The following is a 21,363-nucleotide window of genomic DNA, read 5'->3' on the forward strand; positions in this document are numbered from 1 at the left end:
GTACGTGTGTGTTTCATGTCCTTGTGAGAATTGGTTTGTCAGTCAGTGAGCATTATTTACAGTGGGTGTGGTGATGTGAGTAACAAAAACAGGAAATCCACAGTCACATAGGCAGGAAATGCTCCTGCTCAGTGACAGAGTGAGAAATAAACCAAAGCTAAAGACCATAGAATACACAAGCTTCACCAGAAGTCTCTGAGGGGTGGTTCATTAACATAGATCAATATGTTACTGAAGATTTGGTAAATATTCTCACATTGAAATTAGCCAAAGTCTTTTTGTGTTCAGAAAGAAAGCCACATCAGGATTCCTCTCTTTCCAGCCATTATTTCCCTGTTTGTACAGTATATGTGGTGTAAATTCACTTGGATCGATTGATTTAAAAATAAGTGCACTGCACATTCCAACTCTTACATTAATCAAGCTAACCGTCTTATTACTGATAAATTACTGTTAAATAACAGGCATTGTTTAGTTTCACATTTAGATTTTATTTCTTTGTTCGAACAGCTTCACAAAAAGGGAATACACTGAAATGATTAGCAGTTTACACGAAATGCAACTACACACATACAAACACTCACTCATGCCTGCACGTACACTCACACACGCACACACACACACGCACACACAGTGCTAAATGTACAGGTGAAGGAAAGGATTTTAGAAGGGGTAGGATTGCAAAAGTCCGATTGATAGAAAGGAATGGAGAGAGGAGGAGGACAAAAATATGGCATCACAGTAACATCCTTATTCACTAGTATTGGTTTTTGATTGTCTTCAACTCTCCTAGGTCATTGGTTACATTAATCCCTGCTGGACTGTCATTGATTAAATGAAATCCATGCTTGACTATGATTGGGGATTTCATTTCAATGCTTGATTGTCTGTTTGATCTGAACAAACATCAAAAGGATTGAGTGAGTGAGTGAAAGAGTGAGTGAATCTGCTGGGATCCAGTTCCAGTTCATCATTTGATGGCATTGTACGCTGAGATCAAGCTTAATTGTAATTACTAGTCCAGTACCAATACTTGATTGTCATCGGCTGCTTCAGGCCCATACTAGATTGTCATTGGTGGTTCCATGGCCCATCCATGATTGTCATTGGCTGTTGCAGGTCATTGATACTTTTATTGGTAGTTTTTGTCATTATTAGAATGACTGATTGTAATCGCTTTGGATTGTAACGGATTGGGTGTTTGCGTATCTTAGTCTGTCACAGAGAATAGGTGGATCTTCAGATACTGGCAGGTCTGGTGGTGATCTAGTGTCATGCCGTAACTGTGTTATTCTCACTGGAGTCTGGTCCAGTACTGACCTAAGTCCTGCTCACTACCCGACACACCAGGAGAGAGATATCCTGGGAGACAGACAGAGAGAGACAGAGAGACAAAGAGAAAGAGAAACAAAAGACAAGAAGGATGAGTTGGCAAAGTGGCACCTAAACTAAATACTAGATCTTCACAGACACACATGCACACATGCTGCAGAGACTCACCTGTGTTGGAGCTGGCAGAGTGAGGGGGAGGCAGGTGAGGAGAGGGGTAAGAGAGGGAGTCAAACTTCCGGGCCAGGGGGGGAGGAGAGGAGGGGGAGGGAGGGAGCATGCAGGGGTAAGAAGGAGCGGACTGGGGTGGCAATGACTGGAGAGACAGAGAGAGAGCAAAGAGAAGAGGAGAGAGTGACAGGAACAGGACATGCAGGAAGAGAAAAGAAAAGAGAGAAGATTGTTAACCAGTGATAGGACTGATGAGACAGAACAAAGATTCAGTGAAAGTTTTGGTTGAAAATGAAGGACCAATAGTCATGTTAACAATGAACGACATGGGGTTCATAGCACAATAAAAAAATAAACATTTGTTGAATTTACCTGCATATTGGAGAAGACTGAGAGAGAGCCGTAGCCTGAGAGAGAGTTGTCACTGCGACTGTGCATTGAGGCTTCATCAAGAAACACAGAAATGTTTTAAAATAATATTGTATACAGTAATACACACACATACACGCATACTGTACATTAACACACAAACACACACTTGTATACCTACAAACATATTTCAAAAAATGAATGGTTTCTTACCTGAGCTGTTGCCATGGTGAGAGTGATAGACACCTGTGTTGAAGGAGGTGCTGAGGGGGGCGTGTGCCTGAGAACAGGAAGTCCCGCCCCCTGACCTCTTCTGATTGCGCAACTTCTCCTCCCTCCTCCATTTGGCTCGCCGATTGGAAAACCACACCTGTCAATCAACCAATCAACCAAACTAACCATTCAGGTGTGTTTTTGTTGGAATATAACAAATATATGAAAACTGGTGGTCCCAGAGGACTGGTTTGAGAACTGCTCAGGTACACTTTGGTAGTAGCTGCCATACTCTGAGCTGGCCACTAGGGGGAGTAAAGGATAAGAATAGAGACGGAGGGTTATACAGACGGAGTGAATGGTTGGTTACCTGAATGCGAGCCTCTGGAAGGTCGATTTTAGCTGCCAATCTCTCTCTGGCAAAGACATCTGGGTAATGTGTCCGTTCAAACTCTGTAAGGTGGAGAACATTTTGTCAAGAAGCCCACAATGTTTCACATTAACACACACATGCCCGTGGCATTAAACGTAGCTTGTCCTTCATGTTTATTACTATAATTTAATTGAATCTCCACAGGCCTCACTGAAGCCTGGGGCTGGGGTTAGACCTTTCTCCAGCGCGTCAATCTGCTCCTGGGTGAAACTAGTGCGATTCCTCTGGAGCTTTCTCTTCAGCTGGAGGTGATGCTGTGCGTCCTCCGCCTCATCCCTCTCTCTTTGCACTCCTTCTCCTCCTCCTACCATCCGCACACTCACGTCATCCACCACACAGCCATCTAATGGAAAGGGGAGAGAGATTGTTCTAGAACAGAAGGATAATTGAAGCTCTTTTCTTGGTGAAATGAGTGTGTGTTTGTGTGTGTGTGTGTGTCCACCGTTACTGTCTGCCTGAGTGTAACAAGCATTTATGCATTCTCCATATCTCCACATGTACGTATACATTTCACTGTTTTGTGTTTGTGCACTCTGTCTCTGTAGGTGTGTGTGTGTGTGTGTGTGTGTGTGTGTGTGTGTGTGTGTGTGTGTGTGTGTGTGTGTGTGTGTGTGTGTGTGTGTTGTAGCTGTTGACACGCTGTTTCTGCTCAGTCGTGGAAGATTCTCCAGCTCACCCTACGCTGACTCCACGAGTCACACAAACACACACACTATCTGTACCGTGCTGTGTTGGTTGATGGTACCAGTTGTTTGGCCCAGTCCAGCTGGAGGTGTTCTGTAGATTCAGCATGCTGAGTTTCTCACACATAACACTTCCCCTTCACCTTCTCTCCTCCAATAAGAACACAGATCAGAACTACTGGAAGATGGGGAGGAGGAGATAAAGAGAGGTGGAGGAAGAGGAGAGAAAGGTAGAGGAAATAAGTGATAAGGTACATACACTACCGTTCAAAAGTTTGGGGTCACTTAGAAATGTCCTTGTTTTTGAAAGAAAAGCAAATTTTTTGGTCCATTAAAATAACATCTGATTGATCAGAAATACAGTGTAGACATTGTTAATGTTGTAAATGACTATTTTAGCTGAAAACGTCTGATTTTGTTTTATGGAATATCTACATAGGCGTACAGAGGCCAATTATCAGCAAACATCATCCCTGTGTTCCAATGGCATGTTGTGTTAGCTAATCCAAGTTCATCATTTTAAAAGGCTAATTGATCATTAGAAAACCCTTTTCCAATTATGTTAGCACAGCTGAAAACTGTTGTGCTGATTAAAGAAGTAATAAAACTGGCCTTCTTTAGACTAGTTGAGTATCTGGAGCATCAGCATTTGTGGGTTCGATTACAGGCTCAAAATGGCCAGAAACAAATAACTTTCTTCTGAAACTAGTCAGTCTATTCTTGTTCTGAGAAATGAAGGCTATTCCATGCGAGAAATTGCCAAGAAACTGAAGATCTCGTACAACGCTGTGTACTACTCCCGTCACAGAACAGCAAAAATTGGCTCTTACCAGAATAGAAAGAGAAGAGGGAGGCCCCGGTGCACAACTGAGCAAGAGGATAAGTACATTAGTGTGTAGTTTGAGAAACAGATGCCTCACAAGTCCTCAACTGGCAGCTTCATTAAATAGTACGTACAAAACACCAGTCTCAACGTCAACAATGAAGAGGAGACTCCGGGATGCTGGCCATCTAGGCAGAGTTCCCACTCTTTCTATTCTAGTTAGTGCCAGTTTGCCCTGTTCTGTGAAGGGAGTAGTACACAGCATTGTACGAGATCTTCAGTTTCATGGCAATTTCTCCCATGGAATAGCCTTCATTTCTCAGAACATGAAGAGACTGACGAGTTTCAGAAGAAAGTTCTTCGTTTCTGGCCATTTTGAGCATATAATCGAACCCACAAATGCTGATGCTCCAGATACTCAACTAGTCTAAAGAAGGACAGTTTTATTACTTCGTTAATTAGCACAACAGTTTTCAGCTGTGTTATCATAATTGCAAAAGGGTTTTCTAATGATCAATTAGCCTTTTAAAATTATAAACTTGGATTAGCTAACACAACGTGCCATTGGAACACAGGAGTAATGGTTGCTGATAATGGGCCTCTGTACGCCTATGTAGATATTCCATTAATAATCAGCCGTTTCCAGCCACAATAGTCATTTACAACATTAACAATGTCTACACTATATTTCTGATCAATTTTATGTTATTTTAATTGACGAAAAATGAGCTTTTCTTTCAAAAACAAGGACATTTCTAAGTGACCCCAAACTTTTGAACGGTAGTGTACATTTGGAGAGAAAGAGAGACACACACACTTGTGCATTAGCCTCCCACGGCAACACACGGGGAGTTCATTACAAACACACTCAGTAATTAGGAGCTACATCCCCTCCACTCTGACACTGACTATACACACACGCATGAGAGGAGAGAGTAACACTGTCAGCTACCATTAACCACACAGGCAGAACACAACCCCAGACACTAACTACACTCATGATACACAGTCACAAAGTAGGGACCAAAACACTCACAACATTACACACATTACTATACACACTCGGACTATGATGCACACACAGACAGACGGGGAGCGTAAATATGTATGCACAACACTAAAGCTATACTAGTGATACAGGGGAGCAGAATTACACACCTGTAATACACCTGTAATACACCTGTAATTCTCACAACACCGCATTACTCTAACCTTAAACCTAACTTCACATTCATATGGTGCACTGAAAGGAGGGACAAAAGTACATACAACAATACACACTGACTATGTGTGATAGTGATACCGGTATACATAGAATTGGAGCAGAAATACTCACAACACTGTCGTTAACACTGTAACTATACTCTAATGACACATGATGATGGAGAAATAGAACAACTAAACACTCAATGGACATTGGAGAAATACACAACAATAGGCCCTAATACAGTAGCGATGGAAGATACTAACAACTCACAACACTGGACACAGATTGTGGGGTAAAATATGCCCTAACACTATACACTTCACTTTACAGTTGATTCATTGATCCATTAATCAAGTATTAGGATTAAGACTGGAATAGATGGGGACGAGACAATTAGAAGAAATAAATCTTGCCTTTTATTCAAAAGTTGTGAGTGTGCTGTGCATTGATGGACTCCCAACAATGACTGCAACCAGGTATCATAACCAGCACAGAGCCATACCGGTTAAAAGCATAAGACACCGGACACCGACAGGCAGATTTCATAAATCATTATTAGCAGACCTTTAGCTTGAATACATACAAAGTAAAGTGGGTAAAGGTTATACATTACAGAAGAAGAGGAGAAACCCTGAAACATCAGCGAGTGAGAGCTAGTTCTCTGGCCATATATTCATAAATCTTGCTAGAGGGGTGTATCTCTACCTATTTTGGCTCACAGTGCCTTTCCGTATGTCTACGTCGAGTCAAAGATCAAGTTATCTTGGTTCCGTGTGGTTTCACCCTCTCTAGTCTAGTTGGTACTTTCGCTATCTCTCACTGTCTGTCATAAATAGTTCCTTTATGTTTCGTTCAAATTTGTCTTGTTCTCTTATTCGGTCTCTGTCTGTGTCTGTCTCTCTCCCGCAACATTAGTGTTGGTTGACAAGTTTAGTGAAAGGACACTCACCTACTCAAGAGAGAGGATGCCGATGGTTTTCCAAACTTGCGTTTCTCTAGTCTTGCCACTGTTTCTAAGGTTTCTCTCTTCCTCCTCTTCCTCTCTTTCGTTATACCGTCATCCCTCTCCCCTGACCTCGCTTTTGTTGACTGTGTGTGCAAAGCAGGGAGGCGAGCCAGAGAAGAGATGGAGAGAGTTAGACAGAGCGAAAGAGAGGAGGCGAGGGAGGGGGGAGTGGGCCAGGGAGAGAGAAACAAGTCTGCAGGCACTCTGGTCCTCGGAGCGATGGATAGAGAGGGAAAGAGAAGGAGGAGGGAGGGAGGAAGAGGGATGACACACAGACTCAGTGTCAGTGTCAGGTCTGGAGTTAATGCCAGGAAAAGGGGTGATGGAGAGAGAGAGTGAGAGAAAGAGAGAGAGAGACGAGAGTAAGGAGGGAGGGGTGGTAAAGGTATGGAGAGAATGGAAGAAACGTGAAGGGAGGGTGAAGGATGAAGGGAGGATGATGATCACCTATATCAATTTTAAAACGAGGCCTAGTAACGCTTTATTTGAAGGATGGCTTCTAAACATTATTCAATAGTGTACCCAATATTATGTAAAAGCCATATAATTCATGATCTATATGATTACATGCCCTTGTAATGAATTTTGTTAGACATGCACCGGTATTTACTTGTTTATAAATGTATAACAAATGATATATAAACGGTCTATGAATAACAACCTACTTAATACAGGCTTATAAGCCATTCATAAGAACACCGTAGGTAAAGCTTTAAAGCTGAAATGTGTTTGGCCTCATAGTGTTCCAAAGGGTTGGACTGTAAGAGAGAAACTCTGACCTTTCGGATACAGAGGACAGGGAGAGAGAGACCACTGGCCCAGTTCTTCCTCTTTCGAGAGAAACTGTATACATTTACATGTGCAAATAAGAAGGAAAGGGTCGCATTCTAAGAACACACAGTTATAGCCATAGTACAGACACTTTGAGGTATACACTTTCATACACAGTACTTTGATAATTTTTTACACACACACATACACACACACACACACCAGTGACACCCTCACACACCAACTTGGTCAGTTGCTATCCTTACAGACTAAGATGTGAGGCCCCTCCCCACATTCACAAACCCTACACAGTACAAGCTGCCAAATACGCACGTGTGCTACGGCATGTTTGGCTTGGTTTCTCTCTGACTACACTTTGTCACTCGTGACACTATATTTGCATATTTCATTGGATTAGCCCAGAGAACTAGAGAGTCCTTGACAGTACAACAATGAGAAGAGAGAATGCATCTACAGTTTGAGCAAACTTATGTTGAGTCCTGTAGGGTAATACATCTGTAATGTAATAGAATATAGTGGAGATGTATTGAGGAGAACTCTATTACTCAAATCCCCTTTATCCATCTTTAGTCTTATTCAGTGTCTGCTGAGTTAGAGAGCTCACTATGTTTTACAGTCATAATACAGCATCTCTTGCCTGATATTCTAAAAAACTACACTGCAAACAGATATTTTGGGGGAGGTAGACTGGAGTGTTTGTTTTTTCGTAACACACAAGGTTGGGGTCAATTCCATTTTAATTCAGGAAGTGCCGAAAAAAGGAGGATCCCGCACACTGCTCTTGATAGTATCACTGCTCTTGATAGTATCACTGCTCTTGATAGTATCACTGCTCTTTAGTAAGATTTACGTATCGTCAGAAGTGCCTAATTTACTTTCAATAAGGAGGAGTTTTCACGTCTTGATTTTGGATTTTCTAATGACCTGAATTGATTGAATTGAAATACTACTGACCCAAACCTTAACAGAAGTGCACAACTACTTCAAGAACAACTACTTCTAGAAGACAGAGAGAAAATGGAATGAGGAAGAGCATGTTGTTATTATGAAGACTATAGAAAAAACAAAGAGGACTTAAGTATGACTATAATATTAGAAGAAGAAGAAAGGAGGACAGAGGGAGAGAGACGGGAGGAGGGGGGAGGTGGAGAAGGAGGGTGCCAACATGTTTTATTTCCGGTTGACAAAACTCTGCGCTCTCTGGCTCCCTCCCTTCTTTCCTTCCCTCCCTCCCATCTTTCCTTCCCTCCCTCCCATCTCAACCTCTCTCTCTCTCTGTCATTCTCTCTCTGTCACTGGCTACAGAGAATAATCTGAGGTAAGAGATAGATGACAGAAAAAAGAAGGGATTTTTTTCCCATAAACAATGAAGTAAGAGAATAGAAGATATCTCTGGAAATGTGTTTTAGATGTTTCTATGCATGCCGTCTTTGTGTGAGTGAGTTTATGGGCATACGTGTACACTGTATCTTGTGTGTATACCTGTATGCATAAGTGTGTGCAGGGCAGGCTCCAGTCATAAGCAGTCACTTAGAGCCCCAATCCCCCCCAAATATAAACGCAACATGTAAAGTGATGGTTTCATGAGCTGAAATAAAATATCACCATATGCACAAAAAGCTTATTTCTCTCAAATTTTGTGCATTTTTTTACATCCCTGTTAGTGAGCATTTCTCCTTTGCCAAGACAATCCATTAAACAGCATGATCATTACACAGATGCACCTTGTGCTGGGGACAATAAAAGGCCACTCTAAAATGTGCAGTTTTGTTGTACAACACAATGCCACAGATGTCTCAAGTTTTGAGGGAGCGTGCAATTGGCATGCTGACTGCAGGAATGTCCACCAGAGCTGTTGCCAGAGGATTGAATGTTCATTTCTCAACCATAAGCCACTTCCAATGCCATTTTAGAGAATTTGGCAGTACTCACACCGGCTCGCGAACTAATTTCAAAATCATGGGCATTAATTAGTTGGTCCCTCCTTTGCTGCTATAACAGCCTCCACTCTCCTGGGAAGGCTTTCCACTGTTGGAACATTGCTGCGGGGACTTGATTCCCTTCAGCCACGAGCATTAATCGGGCATTAGGTCGGGCATTGATCGGGCATTAGGTCGGGCATTGATGTTGGGCAATTAGGCCTGGCTCGCAGTCGGTGTTCCAATTAATCCCAAAGGTGTTGGATGGGGTTGAGGTCAGGCCTGTGTGCAGGCCAGTCAAGTTCTTCCATACCGATCTCGACAAACCATTTCTGTATGGACCTCGCTTTGTACACGGGGGATTGTCATGCTGAAACAGGAAAGGGCCTTCCTCAAAATGTTGCCACAAGGCTGGAAGCACAGAATCGGCCTACCACTTCACGGCTGAGTTGTTGTTGCTCCTAGACTTTTCCACTTCACAATAACAGCACTTACAGTTGACCGGGGCAGATCTAGCAGGGCCGAAATTTGATGAACTGACTTGTTGGTAAGGTGGCATCCTATGACAGGGTCACATTGAATGTCACTGAGCTCTTCAGTAAGGCCATTCTACTTCCAATGTTTGTCTATGGAGATTGCATGGCTGTGTGCTCGTCACCTGTCAGCAAAAGGTGTGGCTGAAATAGCCCAAATAGCTAATTTGAAGGGGTGTCCACATACTTTTGTGTATATATAGTGTTTTTAGAAATTCAGTTGTGGTCTCAACTTACTGTTGAGAGTAAGAATAGTAGAATATTCAAGGGGCAAGTTCGAAATTTGGTTGTGCATCAGCTAGTTTTATCTTGTTATGTCAGTCATTGACAGTCACTCAATTAGCCATATCAGCTAACAATTTTTATATTGGTAAATTTGTCTTGCCAGCTATCTAAACTTGTAGTAATAGTGGCCAAATACCGACCGGTCACACAGTACATGTGCCCAGGGGCCCTGACCTCCAGGGGGCCCCTGTTGATTTTGTTAATCACTTTTGCTTGTGAGGTGAGGGGGCCCAATAAAGGCTAGAGCTGGCCCTGAGTGTGAGTATGTGTATGCCTGTGTGTATGTGTGTTACTTGAATATTCGTGCAGCTTTAGGGCACATTTTTTCAGTCTCTTGTTAGTTCATCCCTGTCACCCTCTCTCTCTCGCTCTCTTTCCCTCTCTCTCTTTTTCACTGCTAGGGGGAGGGGAATGGAGGTCACCATAGCAACCATGCCGGGACAAATTAATATCAAGTCTTTAAAACAAAACACACAAGCTTACGTGTGCATGCGGGTGTGTGTCTGTGTGTGTGTGTCCTTTTCCCTTTCGTGATTCTGTTACTCTGTGAATTTCTATAAAAGGGGAGGGGCTACATTAATTACGAAATATTCATTTCTATATCCATCTCTCTCAGTTTGTCAATTTCCCCCACTCAATTCACTCTTCCCCTCCTCTTCCTTGCTTTTGTCTTTCCTTCTTTCCAGTCTCTCTCTTCCTCCTCTCTCCATCTCTTTGCTGTGGTGTGCCCCCAGGCTACAGTGTGGCACGTCCTCCCTCCATCCCTCCCTCTCCCCTCCTCTCTCACTGCCCCTGTCACCTTCAATTGCTCCATGGAACTAGACACACCGCCTTAGGCGAGGGAAGAGAGGAGCGAGAGAGGAGAGGAAAAAAGAAAGAGAGGAAGAGAGAGACAGAAAGGGAACGAGAGAAGAGAGAAATGAAACCGAGCGGAGGGAAAAAGTGTCAGACAGGGTATGTGTGAGAGGGAGATAGTAAAAGAAAGGAGAAAGAAACAGCGAAAACGAGTTTGAATTACATAAAAAGAGAGAGAAAGAGAGAGGGAGAAAGAGAGAGCGAGAGCGAGTGAGCGAGAGAGAGAGAGAGGACATAATAAAAAGGTGTGGTTAGAGGAGGGGATAAGAAAGTCTCAACTGTGTTGTTCAGCAGCATCCTGTGTAAAACTATCCAATAACAGCAACACCTGCTGTCAACCATTGCCCTGACTGAGGAGTCCAAAACTGAGAACTAATCGATTCCTGTTAACTAAGATAGCAAATCGGTTCCATTCCCAGAATGTTGTGAGAAAGTCTTTAAATTCCATGAGTTTATGAGAAAAACTCATGAAAGGACAAATTTAGTAAATAACACAATTACGTAAGTAGGATCAATTCGGAATAAGTGGGACACTTTTTGCATTTCCGTCTGCTGTAACCTCTGTAGACATCTATCCAACATATTAGTCCAACACATCCTCAAGAAGTTTCTTAATCACAAAAAAATCTCATTGTTATTTATTTCCTTAACTCACCTCATTTGCACCCACTGTAGATAGAGTTTTTGTTTTCTTTTGTTCTACTGTATTATTGACTGTATGTTTTGTTCATTCCATGTGTAACTCTGTGTTGTTGTATGTGTCGAATTGCTACGCTTTACCTTGGCCAGGTCGCAGTTGCAAATGAGAACTTGTTCTCAACTAGCCTACCTCGTTAAATAAAGGTGAAATAAATCAAAATAAATAAAATATTCACAGTAGGCATGACAAACCCCTTTGTGTACACTGAGTCCAAAGCATATTTTCGGTTTGCATTTGGTAGACTGGGACAGAAGGCTAAATAAACTGGGACACCATTATTATAGTCCCAATTGTACCCCAATAACAATTAAATTCAATTGTGTGTGATTAGGAAACATCTGATTTCAGAAATGTATCATGTATTGGGCTAATATGTTGGATAGATCTCTGAAGAGTACAGAAGACGTAAATGCAAAATGTGTCCCACTTTTACAGAATTCACTCAAATAACAGTACTAATAACAATATTACAAGAAAACATTTACAGGACATAGTACTACAAGTACCAGAGCCCTGCCTAACCTAATGTAAACTGGATCTCATTCCTCCATTGGAAAATCCTATAAAACTGTCCCACTTTAGCTACTCCATGCTGTCCTACTTTAGCTACTCCATGCTGTCCTACTTTAGCTAGTTGGTAAAGCAGGACAGCTAAAAAAAATACGGAAAATTTAAACAAAATGTTTTTTATATATTTTGAGGCACTAGACAATAGTATGCACATTTTTATTTTATTTTTTGTATTTTCACCCCCTTTTTGTGGTATCCAATTGGTAGTTACAGTCTTGTCTCATCGCTGCAACTTCCGAATGGACTCGGGAGAGGCGAAGGTCAAGAGCCATGCGTCCTCTGAAACACAACCCAACCAAGGCGCACTGCTTCTTGACACAATGCCACATCCAATCCGGAAGCCAGCCGCACCAATATGTCGGAGGAAACACCGTACACCTGGCTACCGTGTCAGCGTGCATTGTGCCTGGCACGCCACAGGAGTCGCTAGTGCTCGATGAGACAAGGACATCCCTGCCGGCCAAACCCTCCTGTAACCCGGACGACGCTGGGCCAATTGTGTGCCACCCCATGGGCCTCCCGGTCGCGGCCGGCTGCGACAGAGCCTGGACTCAAACCCAGAATCTCTAGTGGCATAGCTAGCACTGCGATGCAGTGCCTTAGACCACTGCGCCACACAGGAGGCCGGCTTAGTGTGCACATTTACATCACAATGTGGCACAGTGCATTATTTATGATCATTTTACAACCTTAACATCAAAATAGAAAACAACCTATGTGGCCGATCTTATCATGTGCTTTGCAGGTGAGCTTCCTGTTTGAAGCTTGCTCTGCCCCCCTCTATGGCTGCGTTTCAAACTCAAAGTAGACAGCCCTCGGACCTAAACCCTCAGCCCTATGCCCTTGGGGGAAACCCCGCAGCCATATTTGCCATTGGTCCAAATTATTAGCCAATCAAGGGAGGTTTGCGAGTGTCCAATTATGTTCACTTTGGGGCCTGAAACGCCCCATAATTCAATTCGCGATGATTAGATATCCGCTAAGAAAAGTCGGCCAAAACTTAAAACCTCAATGTCAATATGGAGTCAACATACAAGTGTAAGTAAAAATGAATGTAAATAAGTTAGAAATTGTGCTACTAATGCACAAACATGTTTCATAAAAGTAAGGATGTTTATTTTTTGGTTAGCTTTTGGAAATTGTCGGAATAAAATATTTTCCTTCTTCAGAAGTACCAGCTAGAATGGCTAATGTTAGTTAGCTAATTAATTTGCTAGCTATCATACAGTAGGTGTATATTAATAATTATATAGTTAATATAAGTAGACATGCCATCATAATACTCTGACTACACCTTTCGTGTCATGTTGCAAAATACATTTAGAAATCTATGTTATTCAATTATTGCACCCACACTGCTCGTGCGTGTCAAAGAGCGTCTGCGTTGCCAAGGGCTAAAATAGAAGTCCTTTCTATTTCTGACGCAGATCGCACTGCAAGTCCTGCATCTCCCATCTCCTCATTGGTTTATAGAAGCAGGTACCCACGTGCCATCTCCTCATTGGTTATACCCACATGGGTGATTGAAAGATGAACTGTGTTGTCGGTGTAGTAATACTAAGAAAGTTTAGATGCCAATCACCATATAAGTTCAAAGATGAAAAAGCCTGGAAGGAGGAGAGATGACTAGAAATGATTCGGTTGACCGTTTTATGTGTGGATTTATTGTTAGAATAGAGGACCTTGTGCATTTCAAGTAAAATAACAACTCAATGTTTGTATCCCAGGACAAATTAGCTAGCAACAGCAAGCTAGCTAAATTGGACAAATTAGCTAGAAAGTGCTAACTAAATTGCCATACATGTTTAATGCTTTTCGACCTGTCCTCAAATTAATGTAATTGGTTCAGAGTTTGTTTTGATATTTTAACCTGCGTGCCGTGATTGCATTTGGTGTAGGGGGACAAAATAAATTTATGCACGATGGCACACTCGCGCAGCCAGTTTGGGTTCCGCGTAATTATAATTGACTGTGGCACATATAAAGCAAGCTACCCGTGGCTGAAAACACAATCATTGCAGGATGAACGAGTGACGAATTTCCGGGCAAGGGCGGCCTATTTAAATATCATTCCTTCCTCCCTCGCCCCTTGCCCTGCAAGTGTATACTCGTCAGACATCATGATACGTCATCAGAAGGGCCCACTTAATTTGAGGGCTGAGGGGATAGGATGTGTATTTTAAGTGTTTGGAATGCAGCCTATGATGTCTCTCCAATGAAGTGATGTGATGTTGATCATGTGGTTTGCCTGAAAGGGCTTAACAGCAATTGTTAAGAGCTGCATTCAAAACACAGAAAAGACACACACTCTCCCCTCAGCCCTCAAATTAAGTGGACACTTCTGATGACGCATCATGATGTCTGACGAGTTTACACTTGCAGGGCAAGGAGCGAGGAAGGAATTAATTTTAAATGACCACAGGTAACCAAATGGTTAGAGTGTTGGGCCAGTAACTGAAAAAGTGTGTGCGAGCAAGGAGGCCTGACTCAGTTACACCAGCTCTGTCAGGAGGAATGGGCCAAAATTCACCCAATGTATTGTGGGAAGCTTGTAGAAGGCTACCTGAAACGTTTGACCCAAGTTAAACAATTTAAAGGCAATGCTACCAAATACTAATTGAGTGAATGTAAACTTCTGACCCACTGGGAATGTGATGAAAAAATAAAAGCTGAAATAAATCATTCTCTCTACTATTATTCTGACATTTCACATTCTTAAAATAAAGTGGTGATCCTAACTGACCATTAGGGAATTTTTACTAGGATTAAATGTCAGGAATTGTGAAAAACTGAGTTGACATATATTTGGCTACGGTGTATGTAAACTTCCGACTTCAATTGTATGTGCTAGGAAGGAATAAGTCCAGAAACGGAAAAGGGAGGATTTTGCAGAAAAAAAATATCTGCTGTGGTTTTTAGATTGTTCTGCTCAAAAGGCATCCCAGTCTGCCCTCAAGTGTTAGGTTTCCAGAACAACGTAAGCATACATTATTTAATCAAACAACCCTCTCTGAAATGAAATGTTTCCCCCAAAGCTGAATGCAGACTAACTTCCTTTCTATTAAATACCACGTTAGTCTGTCTTTCCGATATTATTATGGACTTCATTTTCGGACTTTACAGTGGGAAAGGCTACAGTGGTGGGGTTTTCCATCCTCTCTGTTTTCATATGAATGGGCTAGATGGATGGTAATTGCATTTGGTTTGACCAAACAGTGATGCCTGTCATTCATTGCCATATGTTTATAAACCTCGGTGTCCCTTTACATTGATGATGTAAACTTTGTTAAAAATCTTGAAATAATGATAGTGATATTTCAAGATTTTTAACAAAAATCGCGCTCTGGTATGGAGGTTTCCACCGTGCGCGTTCGCGTGTCAACGTGGCACTTCAAAACCAATCGAAATCAATCTCCGCTCTGTTAATCCCATTTCCACGTTTTTATTGGTTACGTTTCTTGTCAACGTGTCTGGCAATGGTCAACTGAGCAAGCGTGGCACCGCCTCCTTTATTGTAGAATTTAAAGAGGCATGTAGATCTTTACAAACCCAGAAAAAAACGTGAATGAGACGTTTTGCTAAAAATGTGTACGTTTTTGTATTATTATTATTATTCATGCATATGCTCCAGTAAATTAATTGAGGGATTTCGGTTGTATGAAATAAAAACGTGTACAGTTCGTTATTGGAGTATTTTTGTTTATTTAACTAGGCAAGTCAGTTAAGAACAAATTCTTATTTGCAATGACAGCCTAGTGAGTTAACACTGGGTTATTTCCACATTTTCAAAAAAACTCTTAAATATCTCTTCCAAAATAAGATTCAATGAAGTCTGCAGAATGTTTGGGGTGTCAGCTAATACATTGACTTTGAAAAAAATCGATTTAGGCTATTATACTACAGTAAGGGAATTGGATTTACACCCAGTAACAGAATTGCGGTAACATCATTTCATCATGGGTCCTTGATCTGTACTACACAGAAATGCATAATTTTGGATATGAATGTCATTCTCTTCATGGTGATGTATCCTAAATATTCATACCAAGGTATAAATATGCAATATCCTCCTTAACATATTTGGCTATTATTCTACTATTATTTTAATGAGCTCTGTCCCAAATAAGACTGAATTTGGGTGTAACATGTGTTTAGTTCCCCAGAAAGAAAAACAAAAAATGTTGCTTAAAAAGAAAGGGGGATCTAACAAAGCATCACTGACAACAAACAAAACAGGTGGGGTTTTAGGAGGGGTTCTAAAAGACACTCATGGGGGTGTCCACTGAAAACTGCATAGCAACAAAAACTGGGACCTAAAAGACACCCACCATGAGTACCCACTAAATTTCCCAAGTAAGAGGCTGTAAGGTGTGCGTGTTGGTAGCAGGGAAATCAGGTGCAGGAGAACGAACTTGGTATAAACGGAGTCATTTAAGAATAACTCACAAACAAACTCCAAAAACCAAAATATACAAAAAATAATAAAATGGGTACAACACCTGTCGCGCACCAACACATACTAGCACTAACACACAATCTCCAACAAGGACACGAGGAGAAACAGAGGGTTAAATTACACAACATGTAATTGATGGGATTGGAACCAGGTGTGAAGGAAGACAAGACAAAACCAATGGAAAAATGGATCAGTGATGGTTAGAAGATCGGTGACGTCTAACAACTAAAGGTGTTGACACTGCACATCTCAACTGAAGCACTGGGCCAGCCGCTCTCAAATATCACTTGGGCCAGCACAGGTGAAACACCTTCTAACTAACGAGATGGACAAGCCAGCAAAGATGTAACACATACTGACTAACAAGGTGACACCAATCGGTGTCAAAACATGAATGGCAAAAACTAAACTTGTAACAAATGTATATACAGTATGCCTTCATTTCTCAAAAATATACTCTTAGCATTAATTTGACACCCAATTTGATATGCTCCTATGAACTTCATGTTGGTGCTCATGGGTCTTTTTACATAGAAATGACCTTATACAGAAACCAAGCCTAAACCCTAAATAGCAAGCAATGCAGATCTTGAAGCACAGTTACTAGAAAAAACTCCCTAGAAAGGAAGGAACCTAGGAAGAAACCTAGAGAGGAACTAGGCTCTGAAAGGTGGCTAGTTCGCTTCGGTTGGTAGTATGCTTAGTTGGCTTGTTCTGTCCCTTTGGCAGGAAGATCGTAGATCGCATCGACACAGACAAGAGTGGTTTCGTGAGCCATGGGGAACTGCACCAGTGGATCAAACACAGGCAGAGGAGGCACATTGAGGAGAATGTGCTGAAGCACCGGAAGGAGTACGACCAGAACAAGGATGGGAAGATCGGCTGGGAGGAATACAAAAACACCACCTACGGCTACTACCTGGTTACGACAAGGGAGGGTAGCCTAACTTTGAGGCAAATGAGCGAGGGGGTTGTGATTTTAAAAAGGTAGTCCCAATTTACCAGGGGTGTACAGTCAGTGTATAATTAGTAGGCTATATGGGTGCTAAAGATTGTTGGAATGATGGGCAGGCTTGGGCACAACCAAGATACTATTTATGTAGGGTCTAATTTTATATACTTACCACGTGATATGAGGAGAGATTGATCATGAGTTACAAACACAATCCAAGAATGAGATGGGAATGAGAGTAGAGAACTCAACATGACAGTATAGTAGTGTCTATACAGCTATGTGATAGTGGTGTCATCTTAGGTTCGTGTTGTTAATACAAAGGCAGGGGAAGGGGTTACCACAATATCCATGTCTTTTATCCTTGATACAAAGAAACAAACTGAGGTGGAAAACAGAACATGTTAACACATTTTTCCCTTTGGAGTTAAAGTAGAGATCTGTAGTAGAGAGAGTAGATCTGTAGTAGAGAGAGTAGATCTGTAGTAGAGAGAGTAGATCTGTAGTAGAGAGAGTAGATCTGTAGTAGAGAGAGTAGATCTGTAGTAGAGAGAGTAGATCTGTAGTAGAGAGAGTAGATCTGTAGTAGAGAGAGTAGATCTGTAGTAGAGAGGGTAAATTAGTGACACATCACTGATAAACTCAGATTCAAAAGGTTTTAGTAGGCTAGACTTTGACTGCAGTACACAACCCAAGAGTATTTACACGGACAGTGTAGTTCTGGGCCAGTATGAATAAAGCGTCACAGAGTAGGAGTGATCAGTTTAGCCTATTAGATCATAATAAGTAACATTACATGGACGGGGGGGGGGCCTGATCTTAGATCAGCACTCCTACTCTGAGACGCTTGATACATACAGACCCTGATCTATGCTTTACAAAGCCATGTCTTGTCTGAGAATGTCCTCCGCTCCCTTGCAGATGACAAGGCGAGCTACAAGGCCATGCTGACTAGAGACGAAAGGCGCTTTAGGACAGCTGACCGCGACGGGGACGGCATCGCCACCAAGGTCTAGTTCACCGCCTTCCTTCACCCTGAGGAGTACGACCACATGAAGACCGTTGTCATACAGGTCAGTCAGAGGACTGGGTTCAGTCAATAGTCACAGGATCAATCAAATTCTGAGGAACATCCAGGTGGTGCACTTTTTTTCTCCAGCCCACTTCTAAACAACTATATTTTTTCTGTTTCGCTTCAGGAAACAGTAGAAGACATTGACAAGAACGGTGATAGAAAGATTACCCTTTACGAATACATTGGCTCGTCTCTCCTTCAACCGACTACCCTCTTCCAAACAGATAACATGCAATATGTCATCAACCAAACATAATATCTGGTTCTTTATACATTTTATGAGAACAAAAAATATTTCATATATGTCAAATGAAAAGTGCTAGTATGCATACACAAACAAAAGATAACCCAGAGATGCACAGTAGGCATGATTTTGAAAGTGATTTTTCTCCCCAGCGAATGGACCAGTGGTGACCCCCCCCCCCCCCCCCCCCCCCCCCAGACATTTCACAATTTTGTTGTACACCTGAACTAGCTCATAACCCCTGGAATATACTTTAGAATTACAACACCTACTGTATAAGCTGTATCCTGTTCTCTCCACCACAGGGGGACATGTTCACACCTGAGAATGGAGAGAGTGAACCAACCAGACTGGGTGCTGATGGAGAAAAAACACTTCACATAGTTTAGAGACAATAGTCTGCTGCTACTGGATCACCTTAACAACATCCTCTCCTTATACATTACTATAACATCATTATAACATCACTTTTTAAGTCAGTACACTTAAGGTACCCTACCCCTCAGACCAGCTATGTCAATACTTACACACACACACACACACACACACACACACACACACACACACACACACACACACACACACACACACACACACACACACACACACACACACACACACACACACCTCTTTCTGTGGACATACTAAGTTAACAGGTTTGTGTCTGTGTTGTCAGGATGGTTTGTAACAGCTCTCTATGTGTGTGTTGTGTTGTCAGGATGGTTTCCTGGATAACCATGAGGTAGCTCAGTGGATCCTGCCAGGAGAGATTGACCATACTGACAATGAGGCTAAGCACCTCATCCACGAGACAGACACAGACAAGGTACGCATCTCCCCAGTCTTACTGCCTGAACTCTCACCCTTACCCCAAACCAAAAGCCCTGTACACTCTTGTACACTCTTATACATACATACCTGTTACACTCTTATAAGTGTTTCTTAATCCACTTCCACACACAATCTTATCCCCTCCAAAGCACCTCTAGCCAGGTGTCCTCTTCACCCATCCCACATCCCTGTACCCCTCTAAAACTCACACCTTCGCCATCTGTGTACCTGTTTTTACCTTCACCCTACATCTAACCACCCTCATCACTGCAACTATTGTGCAGTGCATACCCCCACCCGCTCACGCCCCTTCCTCTCTGACCTTCTCACACCTTCCCCCAACCTCACACCTCGACTTCCCATACAAAAACCAAATAACACCCTGTTACAACTGACAACTGTACTTGGCAACACATAAACCTATCCTACATTACAGGGAGTAAATTGTATTTTTAATTTAATTAGGCAAGTCAATTGGGCTCCGGAGTGGCGCAGCCGTCTAAGGCACTGCACCTCAGAGCTTGAGGCGTGCGTCACTACAGACTCCCTGATTCGAATCCAGTCTGTATCACAACCAGCCAGGATTGGGAGTCCCATAGGGTGGCGCATAATTGGCCCAGCGTCGTCCGGGTTTGGCCGTCATTATAAATAAGAATATGTTCTTAACTGACTTGCCTAGTTAAATAAAGGTTACACACACATTAACAAATTCTTATTTACAATGACGGCCTACCCCGGACGACGCTGGGCCAATTGTGCGACTCCCAATCACAGCCGGTTGTGATACGACCTGGAATTGAACCAGGTCTGTAGTGACGCCTCTAGCACTGAAATGTAGTGCCTTAGACCGCTTCACCAATGCTCCCCTGCGGTGTGCTGTTATCCACCAGATTACATGCCTGTTAGACTTCCCCACCCTCACCTGGATAGACCTTCTGTTCTGCTCCTGAGCAAGGCACTTAACCCTAATTGCTCCTGTAAGCCACTCTGGATAAGAGTGTCTGCTTTCATGAAAACAATGTTAAACTAATAAACATGTCCAAGCAGGAATGATGATACTTAAATGGTTTCACAATAAACCTATCAAATTATAGATATAGAGATTAATTTGCATACATTTTTTTGGACACTAATATCACATAAGATAATTCATTTGGGACTAATTCAGCACCTGAGGAAGTTGTTAGTTCGCCAACTCTAAATATAGTCTAATTATTGCTAATAGTTTGCGTTGTAATTGATAGGCCTATTTAACATTACATTTAATGTAGCCTATGCACTCACCGTGAATGGCTGACTTGAGAAACCTTTGCTCAATATAAGCTGATAAATAAAATGATGACTGACCAACAGAAAGCTTGGTACCCTCTTCTTTTCAACATTTTAACAGCATGTGTTCAAAACAGTGTTTGAAATGTTGCGCAATCAGAAAGCATTTTCTCTCCCACTACTCAGAGACAGAGTGAAAAAACACTGTAAATAGGCTGCAAACTAAGCATCAAGCAGCAACTCTACGGAGTCCATACGACTGATTGACCAGTGGGCCAGGTGTAAATGGTATGGCAGCCTTACCTACTCATTCATTCATTCATTCAGTCATTCATTCATTCAATTGGAATACAAAATAAGCCATCACCAGGACAGTATATTCTTTCTGAGTTGAGAGCATGTGAGAAGTCTTTAGGGTGCGTGACATGACAGCAATGCTGACAAAATAAAATGTTCCTATTGATGTTAGATGAAGTAATCCAAAATATAATCAGATGTTTTTAATACATTAACTGTAATCCCAATGACATTTTTTTAAAAGTAATCCGGGCTGATTAGTTACTTCATTTTTGTAATCGGATTACATAATCCCCATTACATGTAATCCGTTACTACACAACCTTGCCTATGTGAATACTACTTGACTTA

The 21,363-nt window shown here is 42.0% G+C and overlaps 1 protein-coding gene and 1 pseudogene across 7 annotated transcripts; one reads left to right on the top strand and one right to left on the bottom strand.

Annotated features, from left to right (window-relative positions):
- Positions 1-470: 470 nt before the first annotated feature.
- LOC110521909 (paired box protein Pax-6-like) lies at positions 471-6,537 on the bottom strand. 7 transcript variants are annotated; one of them, XM_021599860.3, is made up of 8 exons: positions 6,178-6,537; positions 3,238-3,376; positions 2,691-2,858; positions 2,453-2,535; positions 2,083-2,239; positions 1,873-1,943; positions 1,501-1,645; positions 471-1,362 (listed from the first exon to the last, which is right to left on the bottom strand). In XM_021599860.3, exons 2-8 carry the CDS (start codon positions 3,323-3,325, stop codon positions 1,295-1,297), a joined length of 780 nt encoding a protein of 259 aa, XP_021455535.1. In that variant the 5' UTR covers positions 3,326-3,376; positions 6,178-6,537; the 3' UTR covers positions 471-1,294. The 7 variants fall into 7 exon arrangements, with proteins under 7 accessions (XP_021455535.1, XP_036825234.1, XP_090088306.1 ...); XM_036969339.2 differs by having other exon boundaries at positions 3,238-3,373; positions 6,178-6,522; XM_090232180.1 differs by having other exon boundaries at positions 3,261-3,376; positions 6,182-6,345.
- Positions 6,538-13,810: 7,273 nt separating this feature from the next.
- Positions 13,811-20,396, top strand: LOC110521014 (calumenin-like; annotated as a pseudogene).
- Positions 20,397-21,363: the final 967 nt, after the last annotated feature.

The sequence above is a fragment of the Oncorhynchus mykiss genome, chromosome 4 (genome assembly GCF_057628025.1).
Source record: "Oncorhynchus mykiss isolate SJ-2025 chromosome 4, ASM5762802v1, whole genome shotgun sequence".
Lineage (NCBI taxonomy): Eukaryota > Metazoa > Chordata > Actinopteri > Salmoniformes > Salmonidae > Oncorhynchus > Oncorhynchus mykiss.